The sequence below is a fragment of the Equus przewalskii genome, chromosome 5, assembly GCF_037783145.1.
Source record: "Equus przewalskii isolate Varuska chromosome 5, EquPr2, whole genome shotgun sequence".
Taxonomy (NCBI): Eukaryota; Metazoa; Chordata; class Mammalia; order Perissodactyla; family Equidae; genus Equus; species Equus przewalskii.
The window spans coordinates 56,495,200-56,517,782 of NC_091835.1; the positions used below are offsets into that span (position 1 = coordinate 56,495,200).

At 35.3% G+C, this 22,583-nt stretch overlaps 1 protein-coding gene across 9 annotated transcripts in view; it reads right to left on the reverse strand.

Annotated features, from left to right (window-relative positions):
- The window catches only part of IPO8 (importin 8), a 58,879-nt gene that overhangs the window by 34,590 nt on the left and 1,706 nt on the right, over positions 1-22,583 (reverse strand). For 3 of the 9 annotated variants that reach the window (XR_011540346.1, XM_070620989.1, XM_070620988.1), the window contains exons 2-11: positions 19,704-20,882; positions 18,866-18,947; positions 13,002-13,158; positions 10,383-10,541; positions 9,197-9,353; positions 6,321-6,410; positions 5,013-5,107; positions 4,307-4,391; positions 1,921-2,055; positions 218-317 (exon numbers count right to left, since the gene is read on the reverse strand). Coding sequence is in view for 6 of the 9 variants with exons in the window: in XM_070620989.1 (XP_070477090.1) it covers positions 218-317; positions 1,921-2,055; positions 4,307-4,391; positions 5,013-5,107; positions 6,321-6,410; positions 9,197-9,353; positions 10,383-10,541; positions 13,002-13,158; positions 18,866-18,947; positions 19,704-19,859 (1,216 nt within the window). In the remaining 3 variants the exon portion in view is untranslated. Of the gene's footprint in view, positions 1-217; positions 318-1,920; positions 2,056-4,306; positions 4,392-5,012; positions 5,108-6,320; positions 6,411-9,196; positions 9,354-10,382; positions 10,542-12,974; positions 13,159-18,865; positions 18,948-19,703; positions 20,883-22,583 lie in introns of all 9 variants that reach the window. The other 6 variants (XR_545451.2, XR_011540347.1, XM_008523900.2 and 3 more) reach the window with 4 other exon arrangements.

Here is a 22,583-nt window from a genome sequence, read left to right on the forward strand (position 1 = left end):
GTAAGAGGAATGGAGAAAGCGGCTTTTCATCTCCCACACCCAAAGGCCTCGAGTCCACTGGTTCCCCAGAACATCAAACTCTCAGGAGTTTGGGTTTATCATGCAAAGCAGAACTCTGAGAATGTAATAAAGCAATAAAATCTGCATAAAAATAGAAATTTAGTTCTATTACTTTACATGTCCAGGAACTGATAGAGAATAAAATCATCTCAATTACCAAATTTCATCCGTATATACTCATATGGATCTTCCTGCCACAGCTCTTCATCTTCGTCTTTATAACACATCACCGAAAAAATCACATCTTCAGAGATATTCTAAGAAGAGAAAAAGCAAAACAAAACAACAAATACATACAGGCTATTTAAATTTGGGGAATACCAATAATGTATTTACTGACGGCCTTTATGATGTTAGTTTTCTAAACTTATATTAATCTTTCCGTTAAGTTGGCATTGGCTAAGGTGAAAGCAGGAAAGCAAGAGCTGGGAGAGGGGGGTAAAGAGTTAAACACGAGATTGTTTAAACACTGATTAAAGGTATAAAGAAAGAGATGAATGTAAATGCTATCCTTTGAAGCAACAGCAGGGATAATAAAGTTTACTAACAAATGAATATTAAACATACCTTGATTCTTTAAGGAAGAGAAATAAATACCAAGTCAAGGTTATATTTACTAATGTATTTCTTATTGTGAACATTTTTACATTTCCACTTTGGTCCTAAATGTCAACATATCAACAATATTAAAATTTTCTTCATCCATTTTCAAAAATATGGATTTCGGGGGGGGGGGGAATCACATCTAATAGCTTCTCGGTACACCTCTATTAATGCTCTACTAAGCCCTTTTGTGCTCTAAGAACTACATATATAAAAACAGGATCATTTCTTATCACTTATTCAAAATTAAATAATTCTAAGAGAAAAAATTCAGCTTAAGGACCGTGTGAAAATAAGGCCCAAGGCATCAAGTAGAGAAAAACATGCTATCACAATTTACCCTTACTTTACAGGAACACAGTAAATAAAATGAAATTAGTATCTTTATCAATTGCAAAGAAATGATCACTGTTTGATCAAGGGGATTAGGCAAACATTATTAAGATGTCCACAGAAAACAATGCAAAAGATACTGTATTTGTAAGACCTATAATAAGACAACACTAAACAAACTGTATCCTGGACACCAGAGACAAAGTAAAAGAATTTATTTTCCTTTTTAGATACCATCTTAGAGATACAGAATTTAAGAATTCATAGCTCAAGAGGAAAAAAAAAATTCAGTTCCTAACATCTTTGAATTACCCAAAACTGTCTGTATGCAAATAAGAATTTACTTATTAATGGCCCATAATTTTTCATTCTCATTTGTTCTTTAATACAATGCTGAATTCTACCTTTAAGTAAAAAAACTGAAATAAAAACAGGAAACTTTAACTTCTGCTATAGAACTTAACAATCCAAAAAGAGAAATAGAAACCTTGTTTGCTCATACCTACAAGAGAAAATAGTCATGTATCAGGCTTCATTTCCTGCAAAATAACACAACTTGTAGAGCCCTGGCAGCTGTTTTCCAAATGCTATCACACAAGATAGCTCATTTGATGCAGCAACCGTTAGATAAGAAGGGTAGGAAAATGTTGGCTGACTTAACAGAGGAGAAACTGGAGCTAAATGAGATTCCAAACAAGACAACTGTATCCAAGTCTTACAACTCATGAAACTTGAAGGCCTCACTCTTTTCAAATACTGAAATTTTCAAGCCCTTCATATCAGATACAAGACTGCACTCATTGGAAATTATTAATGGAAACAAAATATATTAAATATAAAATATAGGATTAGTAACACTTACTTTGTCTAGAAAACCTAAATTAACCAGAGAACCATTTTGGAGAGCTGTTCCCTGACACCAACCTGTATGTGTGGTTTCATCTGCTTCCAGGTCACAGAATGGACAATCCCTTGGTTGAGATAGTTGAAGGCTTGCTGAAGAACACGGGGTGCAACATACTCTTTCTGTCTGTATTGGTCTAAAATTTTTAGTAGTACCTACAGGAAAACAGGAGGAGAAAATATACAACATAAACAATTACAAGGTTAAGGGGAGGGGCATTTTAGGCATGACATAAAACCCAGAATCCATAGAGATAAAAATTAACAGATTTTTAGGGAAATCAATATTTTGTGAGAAAGCTCCTGGGCAGTTTTAATTATTAGATGGATTCATGTTATATTGAACTAACAGGTGTTTCACTGTGATTCCCAGCCATTTGTCCTACTTCTAACCTGTAGAAACACTCAGAGTAAGTCTACACTCTATTCTGCATACTAGCTCTTCAAGTAAATTAAGATTCCTGTTAAGAAAAATAACAGATTTGACTAAAGGAACATTGAAAACATCTGTACTGCAGCAAGAGATACCATAACACATTTTAATATTTGATAAAGGTACATTTCAAATTGGAAGGGAAATGATAAGTCATCCAAAAGAACAGTATTGGGACAAGTGATTAGTCCTTTGAGAAAAAATTAAGTTGGCTCCCTAACTAAACTTCATACCAAAATAAATTCCAGACAGGGAAATATTTCAACAACAACAACAAAAATGAAAGCATAGAATTTTTAGAAGAAAATGTGGAAGAATTTTATTTTATAAACCTCAGACCTTGGAAAGTCTTCATAAACATGGTCTGAAATTTATAATTTCAGAACAAGAATTCAGTTCAAGTTATGTAAAATTCAGGTTTATAAAATTTATCAGATGTCCTACCACTGCCTAGATGCCCCTTCTGCAATGCAGGCTAAAAATGAATGTTACTGAACATGGTTCTTCTTAATATAGTTGTGACTCATGCAAAGTGGAGTTGGTGGGAGAAAAAACACAACAGTAAAGGAGAGAACAGTTTTGTTTTGTTTTCTTTTATTTTGTTTGCTGAGGTGCCAATCTTCCTCTATTTTATATGTGGGTGACCGCCACAGGATGGCTGACAAGAGGTGTAGGTCCATGCTCAGGATCCATACCCATGAACTTAGGCTGCCAAAGCAGAGCACGCTGAACTTAACCACTAGGCCACGGGGCCAGTCCTGAGAAGAGTTTTTGATTAAAAAGAAAAACAAAAAACTATTGTTAAATACTAGGAATATATACCTTAAATAACCAAGGTACAAATAGTTTATGACATGGATGCAAAGGCATGAAATTTAAATGTGTACGTGTACATGACACTGGAAAAACTCTACTGAACACACTTCCAGAGAGCATCAACTTTAGGATATTTAATGGGTTTAACAGCAGTGGGAAGAGGAGAAGACAGAGCTGACCAGCTTCAACTGCTGAACAGATAATATTATTCACTATTCACTAATTTTCCCTATAGACAGTTTCATGGGCCAACAAAATAATTTGTGAGAAAATTATAGCTATAGCTTTCCTAAATTGTTGCAAGGTACTTTTTAGAAATGATAACCCATAAAATGATACTAGACAAAATGATAACTCATTAAAGGAAGTATTCCATCTAAGATGACAGGTTTGAAGTACTTTACATCATTGACAATAAAGACTGATATGCGTAAATTTATAAAAATCTAGAAACATCATCTATATCATTAAAACCTTTTACTATGTATGATTAATCTTTGCTTCCTCAATATGGTCCTGACACAGCCAGTGCTCAATAGCTATTAAATTTTATTTGTTGAAATAGAAACAAAAATATCATGATTCAAAAGGCAAGGCAGATCAACCGATCTTCATACTCATTTGTCCTAAACATTAATATCAACTTGGATTATTTCTCAAGAACTCCTAATTTTTACTGTGTAGAATGGTTCCCAAAGTTCCACAAAAATGTATAAGTTCTCAGCTGAAAGTCTTAACTTCTGAGCTCAACTCCTTTTAAAATAGATCAATTCATATTATATAAATCTTCTGATATAAATGCTTAGAACAAAGGGGTGAGGCCCAAAGAAACAGAGGGCAAGAAACTCGTAAGAGGTCAGTGAGAACTAACAGAAGAATCCAGTCTCATACTGGTGACCGCTACACCAGTACCACAAACTTAAAAGGCTTGAGTCCAGTGTCTAGGAGCCTGGAAGGGCACTTCTTGTGGGAGCTGCCCTAGGACATTCGGGTTCTAAAACTGATTGCACTGTGTTAGATTCTCAGAGCTGCCATTTCATCCCCTATAAATCTGCAACATATTAATATGTTTGTAATCTAACTTTTAAAGGGATAGAAATGACTTAATTACTTTCAGTAGTAACCGTCCTTCTATTTAAAAAGCGTTAAGTTTATTACCTGCTGAATTCCCACTGCATAGGTTTTCAAAAAGAATTCAGAAAATTCAAAGTACTCTTTTGTGACATTTCCTGGGCTTCCATATCTTAAAATACAAAGAGAAAATGTTTAAATACTGTAAATTTTTAAAACAAAGCATGCTCACTAGTTTAAATGCAGTCCCTTGTTGAAAGATCTATTCTATTTGGGCAGGAAACTAACTTTCCCCTTTTTTCACAAGCCCCAAAATGAAATCATGAGCTGTACTTAGACTCTGGCCATACTTAAAATTTCAGACAGGAGCTTCCACCTACTTAACCAAGAGCTCCTAAAGGGCAAATATTACACATAAAGATATGTTATATCTGACATATTTTCTTTCCAATAAATGCTTCTATAATTAAATTTGACTAATTTTCCTATGGATCTGAGTGGCCAAGCACCTTCTCGTACAATTCCTGGATATTTCCAATGAACTAAACAATGTCATTTCTCCATTCTTTACAGAAGAATAGAAGGACCCAGAGAAGACTGTCCACCTCATTATGATCTCAAAGCCAGTGATCAGTTGAGCCTGCTTTAAAACAGAGAGTGACTTTCTGCCCTCTGTGGCTCTAAAGACAAATCATCATATATCGTGGAGCATCAAGGGACATGTCCAGTTTTATTATATCCAGTAGGAGATACTGACTGACCATAAGATCATGAATCTAATAAACAGAATTACCGTTCAAAGAGACGAGCTACAATATGCAGTGCCCACTTCTTACATTTCCACCAGACTAGTTCTGGTCTGTCATCCTCATCAATTTGCAGAGTCTCCTAAGAGGACAAAAGCACTCCGATTAAATTTCTGCATTTAAAAGGGTTTTTGTGAGTAACAAAGACAGAATAAATCTTGACATAGATTAAGTAACATTAAATGTCAATTTAGGTTGCCATACAAATGCAAATCCTTACTATATAGATTGCTAGGTAGGAACTAAATAAGCAAAGCAAATTTCAACTAATCAATGCTGTTGTTCACATTTATCTCCTATCTTCGAAAGTTCCAAATAAGTAGAAAATAAAATACAAAACATCACGACCCTCGAGGAAACGCTCTAGGATGACAGAAAAGTTCTACATCTTGACCTGGTTGATAGTGATACAAGAATATGTTTGTCAAAATTCACTCAACTGTTCACTAAGTTCTGTGCATTTATAAATATAAATTAAACCTCAACATAATTGCTTCCAAGATAAGGACAAAGGAAGGAACACTGCACACATTTGGAGACAAGCTTAAATTTTAAAATATTTGATACAATTTAATTTAGCTAATTTGGTTAGTTATTTGAGTTCATTGGATAGAGGAAATACAGTATCACTGTTATTGCAGATAAAAATGAGACTCCATCTTTCACCTATCAAACTGACAAACAGAATTTAATGTAACAGACATTCTCAGTCACTGCATATCAAAGTATAAGCCAGTGCGCTGTTTCTGGAGAGCACTCTGCAAGAGCTGTCAAAGCCTGAAGCACAGCTAGGAGGTTATCCCAAGAAAATAATCATGTATGTGCATAAAAATTTAACGTCACCCTTATAGTTAAAACACTAAAAAAATGAAAACAACCTAAATGTTCAGCAAATGAAGCATTCAACACAAATGAGAGTATAAAAACCACTCATAATTATAAAGAATATTTATAATAGATTTTAAGTGGAAAATGAATTTTAAAACTGCACCTACTTATACCATTTTTATAAATTAAATATGGTTGTATATAGATGCAGAGAAAAAAAGACTAGAGGAATAAATACCAAGTTTTTAAGATGCTTTTTATCATTTTTAGTAAGATTAAATATGGTTATTATTTTATTAATTTTGCTTATCTGAACTTTCTGAAAATGAGTATGTATCATTAATTATTTTTATTACAGAAGTAATTTTTTTCCCCAAATAACAGGCTGGGACAATAAGTCAGTCCACCACAAATATCCCAAATCCAAGTTTTCCCCATTTGCCCAAAGAAGAGAAGGCCCTTCTTACAGGAGGAACAGTCCTGTCAATAATAGTTCGGAAGATCTCCATCCATGCTGTCATGGTTTGGTTATTCACCAGCTGAAGAGGCAATGCGTACTGAAAACAAAAGAAGAACAATATCAAACAATAATTCCTCCTGTCCAAAAAAATCAGCAATGTTATCTATTTTGGAAGGTTGAAATATATGAAAAGGCTAACATTTGACCATGAAAACAACTTCAGATGGCTCAACCTAAAATTTAACGTAAAATAGATCTATAAGCACATACACGTAAATTAAAAATTTTAAATCTAGAAGTATACATGTCATGAATTATTTCTCTGGGCTACTTTTTTAAATGAAAAAAATATTTAACAGAGTAAGGTCTCATTTAACCAACATAAGATTCTAGATAAGTGATTTGTTACCATTTGTATGTTAAACTTTTTATTTTTCCAGCTTTATTGAGAGATAAGTGATCTGTAACACTGTGTAAGTTTAAGGTATGCAACGTGATGATTTGATACACATATATATCACAAAATGATTGCCACAGTAAGGTTGGGTAACACCTCCATTACCGCATATAATCACCTTTTTTTGTGGTGAGAACTCATTTTAACCACTTCAATGAAAATCTCTACTTCATGAAACATTCATGAAAGGTTTTTGCTATTACTTTCCTCTACACTGTGGCATAATACCACAGTCCACTGTGTCACACAGTGTGCATCGCCCTGCTACCCTGTGAGCTACAGCACCTCTGCATCCGGGCACTCCAAAATCTGCTGCTTGCTAAGGACACAATGATGAGTAAGAGACATAGTCTCTGTCTTCACAAAGCTTACACTCTAGTTGGGGAAAAACACACATTTAAACAAGGAATGACAATGTGGTGTGATACACAGTACAGAGAAAAGCAGTACAATATTGATAAAGGCGCCCAGGAGGAACACCTAATGCACCTGGTAGTGTCAGGGACAACTTCCTGGAAGAAGTGATATGCCAGCTGTGACCTGGAGAAAGAGCACAAATTGACCAGGGCATAAAGGGGAAGAAGAGTGCTCCAGGCAGAAACACACTATTCGAAAGGCTCAGAAGTGAGAGAGGGCATGACCTATTCAGGAAGCTGAAGGAATTTCCCTGTGGCTGGAATGTAAAGTGCAAAGCTAAGAACGATAAAACATGACATGGATAGCTGAGGGTTTTGTAGGCATGTGAGGAAGTTCACACTTTGTTCTAAGTGCACTGGGCCGTCCTTTGCGCTTGAGACAGGGAACAGAGAAGGAGCAGACTCACAGTTGGGGGACAGTGACAATGAGTTCACTTTTGGACAAATTAAGTTCTGAAGTATGTACGGAATAGTCAAGTGCCCTGGACACAATAAATATTTAATAAATGCTATGTAGACAAAATCAATTTAATTGTATCCTACCTCTTAAAACAAATTTTTCTGCCTCTTCCCAAACTGTCCACCAACTTCTTTTCACTTACATTATATCACTGTTAATTGTGCCTTTTAAAACCTTCTAAATTTTTGCTTCCAGGATTCCCAGCTGGAGAATATTACTATAGTGGCATATAAGAGATTACCAAAATGGTTAAGAATGTTGCAATTTTTCATTGGGTTTTTAGGTTTTTGGCATGTACATGTTGAGAGAAAAAATTTCAGATTTTGCCCTCTTAGCTAACCAAATGGAGGTAGAGGCTTTGGGGAAATTATTTCATTAGCCTCTGTCTTTCTTCCGGATTCCTGGCTATGCTTCTCCCAATGGGAAAGGGAAGTCTAGCCTCTGAGTAAATGGGATACTACTTTCTCTAATGGCAAAACTTCTCACTGAATAAAAAATGTTTGCCTCAGAGTCCAGTGATTCTCCTGAGGAAGATTTCTGAACAGTGCTTTAACAAAACAAGAGCACCACACATCTTCCTTTCTCATTACTTACAAAAATAAAGAGGGTGAGGGAATACGTTTTCCTAGTATCCTGGTTTCTTCTCTCTTCTCAGATGTGCCTCCTTCCCCTCTTCCTTCTCCCCCAAAAAAAGCTGACCTGGAAAAAACCTGAGACCTGCCTCAGACTGTCTCTATTAAAAGTTTAAAAGATGAGGCTAAAAATACAAATCTTTTTGAAGGTAAATATTTTGAAACAGTACAAAAGTACTTAAAAGTCAGATATGAAGCCAAGAACAAAACCAAACTCTCTTGGCTCTTCAGCTCGATAAAACTACCCTCTTGCCATGACTAATTGAACCAGAAAGCATGTAATAGAGCTTTAGTTCATTCATCATCAAACAGTTTAGACCAACGACAATTATCCTTTCTCCACCCAGATCTAAATAATTTACCCAAGTCTTTCAAGGATTCAATTTTAACTATTTTTATATTTAAAGCACTCCCTCTCTAATTTCTCTAATTATTTTTTAGATTCCTATATTAATATTCTTTATAGCTTTCAGATAAGAAAAAGGAAGTATTTTAAAAGGAGGAAAATGAGGCACTAAATGTTGTTAGCTTTAAATTGGGTCAAAAACAAAGAAACTCCCATCAGTATGATTTCCCAATAAAAGAGGGACACTCTTCTTGTCCGTCCTCTTCTCCTATAATCTTAACTCATCTACAGGCAGACTGCCATGGACAGATCAACCCTGGTTCTTCCGTTCCCAGCACTTCAGACCCTGGAGCCAAAGGCGGATGGACATTGACACTCTGCTCTGCCTCTCAGATAACCTCGGACAAATAAGTTAATTTCTGTGAGCCTGTTCCCTCATAAGAATTATTTTTTAGGAAATATATGTAGGAACATGTAATAATTTTTAATAATAACTGACACTTATCAAGCACTTTCTATGTGTCAGGCAGAAATACAAGGCACCATATTTATCTTCTGCAAGAGAAACTTACCTGAACAAGTGCATAAAAGATTTTCAGAATCTGCTTCTGTAGTAATACAGAACAGTGTGAGGAATCAGGAAGGAGCTGCATGATTTGCTGCTGAATACGAGGCAGAAATATTTGCATTGCTGCTATCAGAGGTTCTCTTTCCTCTGCTTTCTTATATCTACAGGAGCAAAGACACAAAGAGAGAAAGATAATTTCTCCCCCACAAAAGAGGCATAAACCATGAATGAAAAAAATATATTCTTTAAACTACATAAAGCTAACAAAACAAAAACCTTCCAAACACTGGCTTACATTTTGTTTGGATTGTTAGAATAAACTTGGAAGGAACTTTGAAAAAGCATGTCCCTGTTTTAGGCAGAATACCTATAATCTTTCTAGAAGAGCTAGACTAGTTTAAAAGAATCCAAGATGGTTTTGCAACTTTCCTACATGAATTTTTCTAGTACTTAAATTAATTTTCATCATACCACAATTCTTCCTATAAAATATAAGTTGATATGCCACTTTAAATAGACATTCCTACTATAGAACAAATAACAGGGGGAAAAAAAAGATTTCTTCTTGTACTATCCTAAATTGAGAAGTTAAAATAGTTTACAAACTTATGTGCTCTTAAATCAGTTTAACAGCTATAAATCTAAAATATTCTCTGAAAATTCTACAGAGTATGAACTAACTAAGGAAAACTACAAGACTTCGCATGCAGGAGCAGCAATCTTCTCAGGGACCAGAAAGCAATGCCCCCAAATGTGACACTAGTCCCCCTACCTCCCAAGCAAGGTTTATGGAAAAGAAAGTAACTAGCAAAGAAACTAACATTTTCTATCTTGCATCCAAATAGGTAAATGTTTGCTTTACTTAATAACGTGCTCACTTGAAGACAAATGTTAAGGTACCCCTGTATCAGAGTTTCCAAGGAAAGCTATTAATAACTGGTCCTCTGAAACTAACATAAGTTTGAGAAGCACTGCCTATCATATCATTGCCTTAACGATTAGCAAAGGACATTAGCAGATTGAAGGTGCTTTGACTAACTATAGTAAATAAACATGTTTAACTGCGTTTAACCCAACATTTCCCAAACTAACCTGATTCTGAGCAACACCCATAGCAGATCCCTCTATGCAATTTAATCCTTTCTAAGTAACACAAGGCTGGTATCTTCACCCAACAGAAATCAACTTACTCATATGTCTTCACCAGTTGATACAGACATAATAAACTGCCAAGCCAGCTTCCACTGCTCTGTGACTGCAAGTAATAGTCTATCTTGTCGACTACTGCTGGCCAGTGACCAGGGAAATCGTATTTAATGATGGCACGGAGACACATTGTTAACTGGACTCTATAAGGTGGGGGGAAAAAAGTCCAAAATCTAAGTAGTTATAAATACCAGGTTTCAAAGACCTCTAATATTTCACAGAAAAGCACTCTAACTCGCATTTACCTACATTATATAGTCATTTATCTGCAGTAGGGGGAAAAAGAGCAGTCCTATAAAGAAAAAACTCCTCAAGCTCAACTTACTGAAAAGACACAGAATGGGTGATTTCCCAAAATGAATGAAACCTTTCAAATGGTCTTCTGCTAAATATAGCTTTGTAAAAAGAAAAAAAGAATTTAAAAATAAATTCATAAAAAATTTTCAAAAAGAGACAATGAATCCAGCTCAGCTCTGCAAAATTTCTCAGCTTGTTATATTTGGTATTTTGGTTTCATATCCTAAGGGGGAAACAAAACAAAAAAGGTATTGTATCATATGAACTGGAGGAACTTAGCCTAAAAATGGTCAAAGTAAGTAAACAGAGGCCTACATAGCGGTGGGAAAGGTCTCTGTGAGCCAAAGTCTTGAACCATCCATTCTCAGTAAACAGCCAACACAGAATGTTGCACTTATCAAAACTTCCTGAGAAACAAGTTTTTGTACTTTGAGTATAAGAAACAAGTATGAGCTAGCAATTCCCGAAGAAGAAAGTTAAGAGCCTTTTTCAAAGAAATAAAAAGAAAAAAAAAGCAACGGGAAAGACATAAAACAGAAAAAAATAAATCCTTTTAATAAAGCCACAAAGTTAAGTGATAAAAGATACAATGTCATAACACTTAGGTCAGTAATCACTTCCTCAGTGGGATCCCAACTGTAATTGGGAATGAAAAGAAAATAAGAGAAAAAATTTCTCTTCTATAAACTATCAATATGCCCCTATATGGTCATTTGCAGATGGTTACACGGTGAACCTGGCTAAATTAGGATTCCATAGTGCCAAAAAATACGTGTGTTCAACTGAACAGCCAATAACTTGAATTCACTGAAATGAAACAAACAAAATAATGCCTTTTCCTTATGTTACCAAATCTATTTGATAAATTTCCTTTACAGTACTTTTAAATAAACTTCGAAAATATTTCTTCAAGCGTGATTACAGTCAAGCCTTCAGGACATAAAAGCAGCAAAGCCACAAAGACTATCTCATAATAAAGATAAAGCCCTCCTCTGGGCAACAGCAGCTGCTCCTAAACAGCAAACAGGTCATATCTGTGTGCAACAAAACTGAAACTTTGCATTTTTTTAAATTTCATCTTCAGCTTGACCCTCTCAATCCTTTCTCATTCCAAGACACGCAAAGAATGGCTATGAACGGCCATCCTTTCATACATTATTGTGTACAAGCATTGCAAGATTCAGAGAGATCTGAAAACATAAAGATTTTGACAAGAAATGGACACATAATGGTACCATGGAGAAGCCAGAGTTAGGGTGGCATTTGGGCAACCAACGTGAATAATGGTGATTTTTCTTTAATCAGTACACGAATTTTCTCCTCTTAACTAACAAAATAACTGCACAAAGAGGAGCTCAATATTCATTCTCCTTCCTCAACACTCCCCTCACACTTCCGTCCTTTTCTACTGCTTATGTCATAATGTACACTAGATGCTCAGGGATAAAGTTCTAGCTAAGCTCTTGACATTAAACAATTTCATTCCCCTACCTCAGTTTCATCTATTTCCCTCCTTCCTTTTCAAAACAGAACCTAATTACTATGTCCGTGTTCATGTTCATGTTGAAAAGAATCTGGTTCTCCCATTTTAAGACTGCAAAACTTGTACAAGTTGACGGCTATGCTGTCCAATAGGAGCAGCCACTAGCTACATGTGCACACTTTAAATCAATCAACATTAAATCAAAAATTCAGTTCCTCACTTACACTAGCCACATTTCAAATACTCGACAGCCATCTATGCCACATGGCTACGTATTGGACAGTGTGGCTGTAGACTTCATCACTGCAGAGAGTCCTACTGGACAGTGCTGCTTCGCAGCACCTAATCTGAATTTGAAAATCAGGAGACAATTCTTCCAGTTTATACTTGCTCTATCCTATCTTCTCCAAAGGAAAAGATAATCAGTTCATAAAAATGAACAAAAACATAGGTAAAGTGTTAAGAAAAGTGGTAAGTTAAAACTCCCAGAAGTCAATTTCCCCGTATCAAGAAAAAGAAAAGCAAACAGTAAAAAGTCAAGAGATCAAAATGAAGGAACATAGGTTATTTACATAGCGGGGATTTATACAATTTTAGTTAAGCATGATTTTTGCCTTAATTCTTTTTGTGGCAACTTACGGCAACTAAACCTTTTACAAAATATTCTGGGGCAAAGACAAATAAGTAAAACAATATTCTTTGAGTGCTCATCTTCATTACTTCACCTCTTTAAAAAAACAAACTTGAGGCTGATGATTCAATCCCCCCCCCCATTTGTGTCTTTCGTGCTTCCTACCAGTCATACAGATCCAGCATGATGTACCTCACTAGATCTGGAGACCGAATGATTCCTTCCACAATGTTATCACGTATTTGCTGGCGATCGTTTTCATGAATGTTGAATGGAAATATTGCTTCTCCTGGTGGAGGTTCTCGGTCCGGCCAGTACTGTGTCACCATGTTCTTCAAGTAAATGGCAGCTAAGTTCGACAAAAAAAAAATTCTAATGTAGCAGTATTGAAAAGATGGCTTTAATTCAGTTTTACAGAGTGTGAAAGGCTAAGCCCTTCAATGTTAATATGACACCCAGCAAAAATGGAGAATCTTACTGCTATAAATAGCCAAGTGAGGAAGGGAAAATGGATAAGAATTTAAAGCTTTCTCTTTAGCTAGTAAAGCAAGTCTAAGCAGAAAACCTTTCATTAAATCAAGCTCCAGAGATCACATGACAGAAAAATGATCTAAGAATCAAGGAATCCACTAGGCATCCTTAGACGAAATACAAAGTGGTCTAAATGAGATCCTATTAAATGTACTTTGAGGGGCCAGCCCCATAGCCGAGTGGTTAAGTTCGTACACTGCTTTGGCGGCCCAGGGTTTCACCGGTTCGGATCCTGGGCGCGGACATGGCATGCTGAGGCAGCATCCCACATGCCACAACTAGAAGGACCCACAACTAAAAATACACAACTATGTACTGGGGGGCTTTGGGGAGAAAAAGGAAAAATAAAAATCTTAAAAAAAATATATACTTTGAGATCATAAGAGTCGCACTGTTCACAGTATCTAATAGTGGATTGACAACAGGTGAGATTCTGCTGTCCTTCAGGTAAATTGCTTATTTCGTTTATTTTCTTTCACTGGCTACTACCCTGCCCCACCATTTTGAAATATCTATGCTTTTCATATTATTTGGTAATTTTTATCCAACCCTTTTGAAATATTTACCACTTGTAAAGATAATAATGGAGAAAAGGACATTAGTCTTCAAATATTTTTGGAAAATCTCAGGAAACTTCTTATCTGTTTATTTCTATCAAAAGACATAATCAGTGGAGGCAGCTCAGTGGCATAGTGGTTAAGCTTGTGCACTCCACTTCAGCAGGCTGGGGTTCACAGGTTCAGATCCTGGGCACAGACCCATGCACTGCTCATCCAGCCATGCTGTAACAGCGACCCACACAGAAGACTGGCACAGATGTTAGCTCAGCAATAATATTCCTCAAGCAAAAAAGATGAAGATTGGCAACAGATGTTAGGCTCAGGGCCAGTCTTTGTCACCAAAAGAAAAAAAAAAAACATAATCAATTATTTTGTTCCTATACTTTTTAACCATATTCAACATTTAACAAAAGGCTTCTGAGAGAAACAGGCTGACATGCTGCTACAGGGTTTTGATAGGGAATATGCAGCTTTCTAACCAACCCAGCTGAACAGTGAATGTAAATAAATACTTATAATGTCATATTCTTATACAGACATAAGAAAAAAAAGATGTAATCTGCAAAGCATTATAACTTTCTTCCCTTAAATTTCTCCTCTCTCTTCTTCCCCTAACTCCTCCCTTATCTCAATTTTAACATAAAACTAAACTGGCTTGTAAAAGCATTACACCACAGAGAATAAACCAACATGTTCTCCAGTGGCTATAACACAACAGAAATGTAATAAAATTATGAACTTTTTTTTCATTAGTTTTGATTCAACAAAGTTCTGAAAAAGATAATTCCACCTAGGATTTCTGCTTGGATAAAAATGAAAATTATTTGAGAGAGAATGTGTGTATGTGTGTGTCTTAGTTTAGGTTTTTGTCTTACTTGTTTTTAATTTAGACCACACAGGCTCTGAACTAAGTACCATCTTTTATCCCAGTACGTTTATTATATTATATAACAGTGATTGCCAATAAAAATTTATAGATTGTTGGAAAAAATGAATAAATGAACTAAGAATATGGTCCAACCTGTCAGCAGCTCAGACTGATTCATGAGATTAATCTTTGCAAAAAGAAAAATCAACTATATTATACACAAAACCATTTTAATCCCTATAGAACTAATCTTGAAAATAAAAAGCAACCTTCAGACAGCAAAGATACAGATGTGATATACTCATAGACTTACTTATAATTCAGTCATTAAATGCTGTTAATTTTACAACTAAAAAATATTTTTATTATGGAGCACCATTCAAGATGGACCTATAAAAAAGGCACACTGACCAATTTGTATATGTTGAAATAAACCTGCAATTAGTTAAAATAAAATAGAACTTAATGTAATAATTTGAAAAGAGGATACTACTCTTACAGATAATTGTGGTTTACTAAGGATAACAAAGGAAAAACATCAAAGATAATTGAAATGCTATCAATAATCTAAAAACCTCCCTTTAATCATTTAATTCAAGTATCTAACCATTTGTCAGAGCTAAGAAACAAAACACAAATATCATCGTAATCCATTCATAAAGAAATTAAGTATTAAACTTTGTTTTTCTGCAAAATTCACTTGCCATTTCAAGTACCTGCAGCTGGAAATGAACTTTCTAAAACATATACACGTTTCCCTCCTTCTCAAGCACAGTGAGTCATCACTTCAGCTCTGAGTCCTGGACCCAGAGCCACGACAACACATGGTTCCAGAACCTCAAAGGGGAAAGGGTGCCAACATAAACTCAGTGAAGCAGAATGCTGTGCTTTTTGAGATGATATTTCTAAGCTTTTCCATTTTTCATCACAATTTGGTAGCCCCTCTCTCCCTTATTGTTACTTTAATTTGTTAGGCTAGGAAACCAAATAACAAAGTGTGTATATTATATCTACAACAAGATTAAACAGATTCTGAGTAAGAGCCAAGGAGCTTCCTACAAATAAGACACAAAAGTTTTAAGAAAAGAGCTTCTTGAAATGCTTCCGGACTGATCGGAGGCATCTTTCTGTTTATTTCCAGCTTCTGTATTCTAGAACGCTGAGGTTAATATTAATAAGTAAATAACCCGTGAATAACTTAACTATCAAGTGAATTTTTATAGCCTCTCCCTATCCATCTTTTGGAAATACATACAAAAAAAGTCAGAAGAACAAAAAGCAGGCAACTTACAGAAAATAGAAATCATGTTATCTGTCAAATGATGGTCCCACATCAGTCACCAAGGATGACTTCTTAAGGTCTAATGTAATACCCCTCAGCTACCTCTTTTAAATCCAAACTACTCTTCTGCACACAGCAACTCCAAAGTGTACTAAAGAAAGTACATTTCTGAACATACGTTTACATACATTAGAGCGGCTCTTCTCTTCAGAGGTAAGGAGTAAAAAACTGGAAATAAAATGACTTGAGAGATTCCTGCTGATAACTATCCTAAATTTAAGATGGGCTCCCTTATCTGCACATTACATGATAATATTAATAATGCTACTATGCCTATCAATACCTCAAAAGGAAAACAGTAGAGCAAACATCCAAATTTATTTTTTTTGCTTGCCAATGTCAAAATATTACATTGTTTTCCTATTTCTTCACAGTAATGTAATAAACGACATTCACTAACGAGCTTGCTTGACAGTAGCAAGAATTCTTTAGAATTGCCCACAAGCAAAAAGATCAAAAACTGAATATTTTGCAGGACTACGTCTTTCCACTTAATACTAGCATAATTTTTTCACAGCTTTATACAGGGCTGAGTTTTTTTCTTTTAAGCAAAGATCACATCATTCTTTTTTAAATGTCATGCTAAAATGATAAATTATCTGTCTGAGTGTCACCACAAGGTTCTTGGAGCATCCTTGCATTTTAGTAATAGATTAAATAGGACAGATAATTTTTAACTGGCATTTAAATTTTGGATAGTTATAACATAGAATTTTACACAGTGTATTTCAGACTCTGATAAAATAGATGTTCTAAGATAGAAAATTGTCCTCATAAATTAGAAATTATCAACTACCAACATAAATTCTGTCTTGTGGCTAACAGATTTGAAATCTACATAGATTATAAAGAAAAGCTTGCCTTTAAATGTCATTTACATTTTATACCAAAACTTAATTATCTAAGATATTAAGATTCAAAGTTGTATGGAGTTGGTGAAGATATGGGAAACCCAGCATTCTAAAGCAGTATTGATAAAAAAAAAAAAAAGAAAGCAAAAGCAACTTGGAGATAAGATTCAAAATTCTAAATGTTAACTTCACTAATATCTATTAACCTAGCATTTCCATTTCTTATAATTTATTCTATGAAAATATTCCCACAAGTATCCAGAGATATATGTCCAAGGATGCTCCTTTTAGAGTTGCCTCTATCTACAACAACAACAGAAAGAAACAATAAAGGAAATGTCTATCAATATCAAATTGTTTACATAAACTTTGGTGGCTCTGTACAAAGAAATAGTGAACAATTGTTACAAAGAACAACATATATATAAATACACGGACATGGAACAATCCCCCAAGGGCACGTGGTTAAACAGTAAAAAAAAAAAGGAAGTTACAAAACAGCATGTGTATTACAGATTGTTGTTACTTTTTAAAACCAGCATATCTATAGAAAAGAAGAATTTGAGAACCATGCAGCAAACTTGACGGCGACTACCTTTGGGGGCAGGATTAAGAGCAATCTAATGTATAAATCTGTGTTTCTGTAATGTTTATATGTCATATAAAGAAGACATTTTAATTTAATAAATTGCTTTAAGATCTATAAAAATACTACATCTACAAAGCTTCCTAGGAACTTCACAATGGCCCTATAAATCCTTAGGTTATTGAAAAAGGTTCCCTTTAGCAAAATGTGCTTTTAGAACAGCCCTATTATATAAAACAAAGATTAAACAACTGGGAGTTATAGTTTCAAAAATTTACATATAAGTTTTATACACCTTACTAAAGTAAAAGATAATTCCAACAGGAATGTTTTCCATAGGTTTGTCTTATCTTAACCACAAAGAGATCTTTTAGGAAATCATACACATTGTCATAAATATATGAAAGCTAATGATTCCTTACTTTTTTCTGTTACATTCAGGTAAAATTACTTTTATCAGCATAAACATTATAATCCCATTTCTATAAAATTGTTCATCTATCCTTCTACCTGAAAACATGCAACGACTAATGTTCACATAATGTTAACAATGGGCATTTCTGAGCAATGAATGTCGGGTAATTTTTTTTACTTTCCTCTTTGTATTCTTCTGTATTGCCCATATTATTTATGAGTATATATCACTTACATAATTTTAAAAAGTCTTTTTTATATGCATTTTTTAATTAGCTATTGTCACTTTACCCCTTTTATCTTGAAATTATTCTCTTTTTAGGACTCATGATGCTCTAAGGCTTTCTCCATTTTTTACCTTCTGGGCTCTAATGACGGCTCATAAAAAAAAGCAATAAAAAGAACAATATACAACATCATGGAACTACCAGAAGGTCCCAGAGACTGAAAACTAAGTTTCATGTTTAAAACAAAATTCCTGCTCCCCATCACGTGGTTAGGACTATCCGTGCAGTATATTACCTCCGTGATCTGATGCATGAATGGAGCTGGAATTCACACATATATATTCATGGTCTTAATCTATGGGCCCAAAGGGTAGGCCAGCAGGAATCAAAAAATTAGGGAGATCGAGCCATTAAAATTGGGAGCTAAGGGGAAAGTTACAGAGGCAAGGAGGTAGGTGGAAGCAAGAGGAGGAAAGAAAAAGCTAAGGGAGATTTAAGAGCTCAGGGCCTACCTCTGAGTTTCCAGGGAAAAAGAAAGTGAGTTTTTAAGCCATTAGAAATACTTCATGAGCGCTTCCTATTTTTATCAAGAAATCACAAATATTTAGAATTAAAATAAAACTCTAGTTCTCCTGTCATCTATAAATAAATTTATAAAGGATAAAAAACCAACTCACCTGCCTGGCGTACTGGGAATTCCACATGGTCAGAGACTATAATCCGAAGTAAACTGGGGGCAAAATTGATAATCTTGTAGGACTGAAATTACAAAGAAATATTTTATAAAATAGGGCAATATAAATGAATAACGATTAGCACCTGTTACTGAATACATTACTGTCCCAACAAAAGAAAACTTTTAAAGTGAGGGAAACTCTCTAAGGCAAAATGAAGATTACTAAAATACTTCAAGTCAAAAAAATTTACTTACGATAAATTGATGACTAAAAAATATGAACCTCTTTAAGTTTTTCTTACATGTATTATCAAAGTGTTCTCCAGAAAGGGGTAGCAATTTATACTCCCAATGGTAGCACACGAGTGTGTCCATCTATCCAATACAGAGATGAGCATTATCATTTCTTTGAAACTTTAAAATCTTAATCATATTTTAAATTACATTTCTGCTAGGTTGAATTTTTTTCCTGTTTGTTGGCTATTTGTTTTCTTCCACTGATTCCTTATTCCCTTTATCCTTTTATAAATGGAGTATTTGTTTTATTCTTAATAAATTCTAAGAGCTATTTACGAATTTAAAATCTCAAAGTTTTATTTGACCTATACATGGCAAGGGTTTCTTCCCAGCTTATTTGTGCTTCAATTTTGTTTATGGTATTTTTGACAAACAGGAAGACATGGGCTACAGAAAACAGGAGATCTGATACAGGAAAATGAACAGATCATGTTAAATAGCTGTGCCTGAGCTACGGAGAGGAACCACTGTGCCTCACAAAACAGCACTGAGAGCTGTCATCACCAGCTGCCCTCTGCTGCTGCAGCATCTTTTAAACTTACCAGTGCCCCAGTGAGCCTGTGCTGATGAAGTGCCTGCTGCCTGGTCATTTCTCCCCACAGACTGTTCTGCTGTGACCTACTCCCAAGTTTGGCCCTGGATACTTCAGAAGTGAAAAAAAAAAAAAAAATACAGAGCAGCCCATTCCGTCTGACCATATTCCCTCCAGATGTCTAGTACCTGGACCATGTTACAGCCCTGCCACATTCCCAGAGCTTACACTTGGCCTTGCCCGCTGACATTCCCAGAAAAGACTCATAAATTCTCAGTGAGGCTGAAGCCAGACAATGACGCAGAGAGTCTGTTCAGCTTACCTCCTCCCAGGAGGAGGATCTATGGTGACATCCCTTTCAACACACCACTAGGTTTATGCATGCCAATCCATTTTTTAATTTATCACCTTTCCTATTCATTTGCTTATAAGAGCATTTATTAAGATAAACGTTTGACTAAAAGATTTGGAGAAAACTGGCATCTTTAAAATATTGATACTTCCCATTCAAAAAGGATGTTTTCCAGATCTCTCTATATCCTTCAGCAGAATTTTGAATTATCTTATAATTGTTCTTCCTTTCATCCTGTATACAGTTCAGAATCTAAAATCTGTTGTATATGAAGTAAATTCTGTTTTATCCATAATGGAAACCACCAGAACTTTAAAGCAGTTTTTAAGAAAACAGATTTAGCAGCAGTTTACAGAGTCAAAATTAACACAGATTTACCCCAATCTTCTACAACTTCTACATTTATATTTTTATAAAATAACTCATGTTTATAACTTTTGAGATCCTGGAAGATCTTGTAGTTAATCAAAGATGAAAACATCTATATAGTTTTGTTCCAATCTATATAGTTTAGTTACTTATTTTAAAAATCTTAGCACACATAAGTACAAAATAACCTTTATACTTCAATTAATACTACTTATTTGAAAGTAGTTACTGTAGCGACTACTTTTATTTCAACACTGTTGCCATTGTACACATTTTGGAACAACTCCTTTTCCAATTGTTGCCATTTCAAAGACCTTCTGCCACTTTCTGTCTTCTCTTTTCAGCTTTGATTCAATCAATGTGAATTTGGCCAGCGAAAACCTTCAGTGGTAAATTCAGATATATTCTTATACTACTTTCCTCACAAATATTTATCCAATTTCATTTTCCACCTTGGGCTTCAAGTTTCTAAGAAAAAAAAAATAAGACATTTCTCAATGATTTCTTGAGGATATTTACTTTGTATCTTTGAAGTTTTCTGAAAATAAAGAGTTTCCTTGCTTAGCCAAATTCTGCATTTTACGAGAACTCATTGAAAGCAAAGACCTGATGTTTTCCCATTCTCCGCCTCACTGCTCTCACTACACTAACTTTTCTGGTCCTCCAACAGGCCAAGTTGTGGGCCTTTCCTGAACTTGCTCTTCCCTCCATTCCTCTCCCAGTTCCTCACCTGGTTCACTCCTTCACAACACCTAGGTCTCTGCTCAGTGTCATTCTCCAGTGAATGACCGCCTTATTTATACATCCCAACGCACTCTCTCTAGGGCTTTACTCTCTATTGCACTTATGACCTGAAATTATATTATTTACTTGTCGGTATCCCCACTAGAATGCAAGCTCTATGAGAGCAGACTCTTATACTAGTGCCTCTTAGTTATCTTAATAAATATATGTTATTCATATAAGCAAACTCTCTTAAAGGACCACAAAAATGATGCCTACAGATGCACGGAAAAGCAGGGATTCCAAAGCTTGGCAGTGAAGGCACATATCTTTATTTCCTTACGGAGGCCACGTAGAGAATGACTTACTAAAAGAAGACGCCTTTCTGGATGAACTATTAGAGCAGGATATCTACCCATTCCTACTTCCCTATGCTGCTGCTAAAGGGACTTCTGGGTTCAGAGACAGAGAAATGTGTATAGGATGCATTGTTAATATCCTGAGATAAAACTGAAAATGCATTTTCCCATAGAAACAATATCACAAACACAGTCAAGGAACCAGTCACTGGTAACAGAAATACGCTGGCTACAGGAAAAAAAAAAAAAAAAAAAAAAAAAGCTCCAAATGAGATTTTACCCTTTGGAACACAGGCTGTTATGTTTTGAAGCTGCCTCGGCTTCTAAATGGCAATTAACAAATCAATCAGTACACTGTAGAAGCTGCTCCCATTTCCCATGCAGAGCATATTTGCTGAGGGGGGACCCAGACTAAAATAAACAAGCTGGACCCTAATAACTTATGGTAGATTAACCACCTGTTTATCCAACAAAGCAGGATGTTACAGTGGTGGTAACGGATAAGCATGCAGAACCCAACATTACAGCCATGTTTTACTATAAGGTTATGTGACATTATACATTATACAGTCTTCTATTTACAGACAATTAAAAAAATACTTAATGAGAGCATATTACGATCCAAAGCATTATATAAAATATAAATGTTAAATGAGTGGCATAGCAATAAGCTACTTTGCGAAGTTGCAGAGGAAACTGTGGTCCCTGATGAGTTGGTGGATACAGGGCAGGGGAGAGTGAGATGGAACGGATTTGGACTGAAATACCACGGAAGAAAAAAGTAGAATTGGGTCTTCCATGTCTCTTCTAGTTCTGCAGGGTTTCCCACCTATCTTTTCCACTTCTATAAAGTCGACTACACTTACACACCACGAATCAGAAACAAAGCAGAGGTAGGCTAACAGACAAGGAAATCATAACATGCTATCAAAGGTATGATCCCTACCAACACTGTGAAAGTCATAGTGATAACAGCTGGCCTCGTGGTGAGGAGCCAGGGGTCACAAACAGGCCACCTCCCCTGTTCATACTAGCAGATTGCAAATTCAGCTCTTGCTTTGTTCCTGCCAGCCAATCCCTGAATACC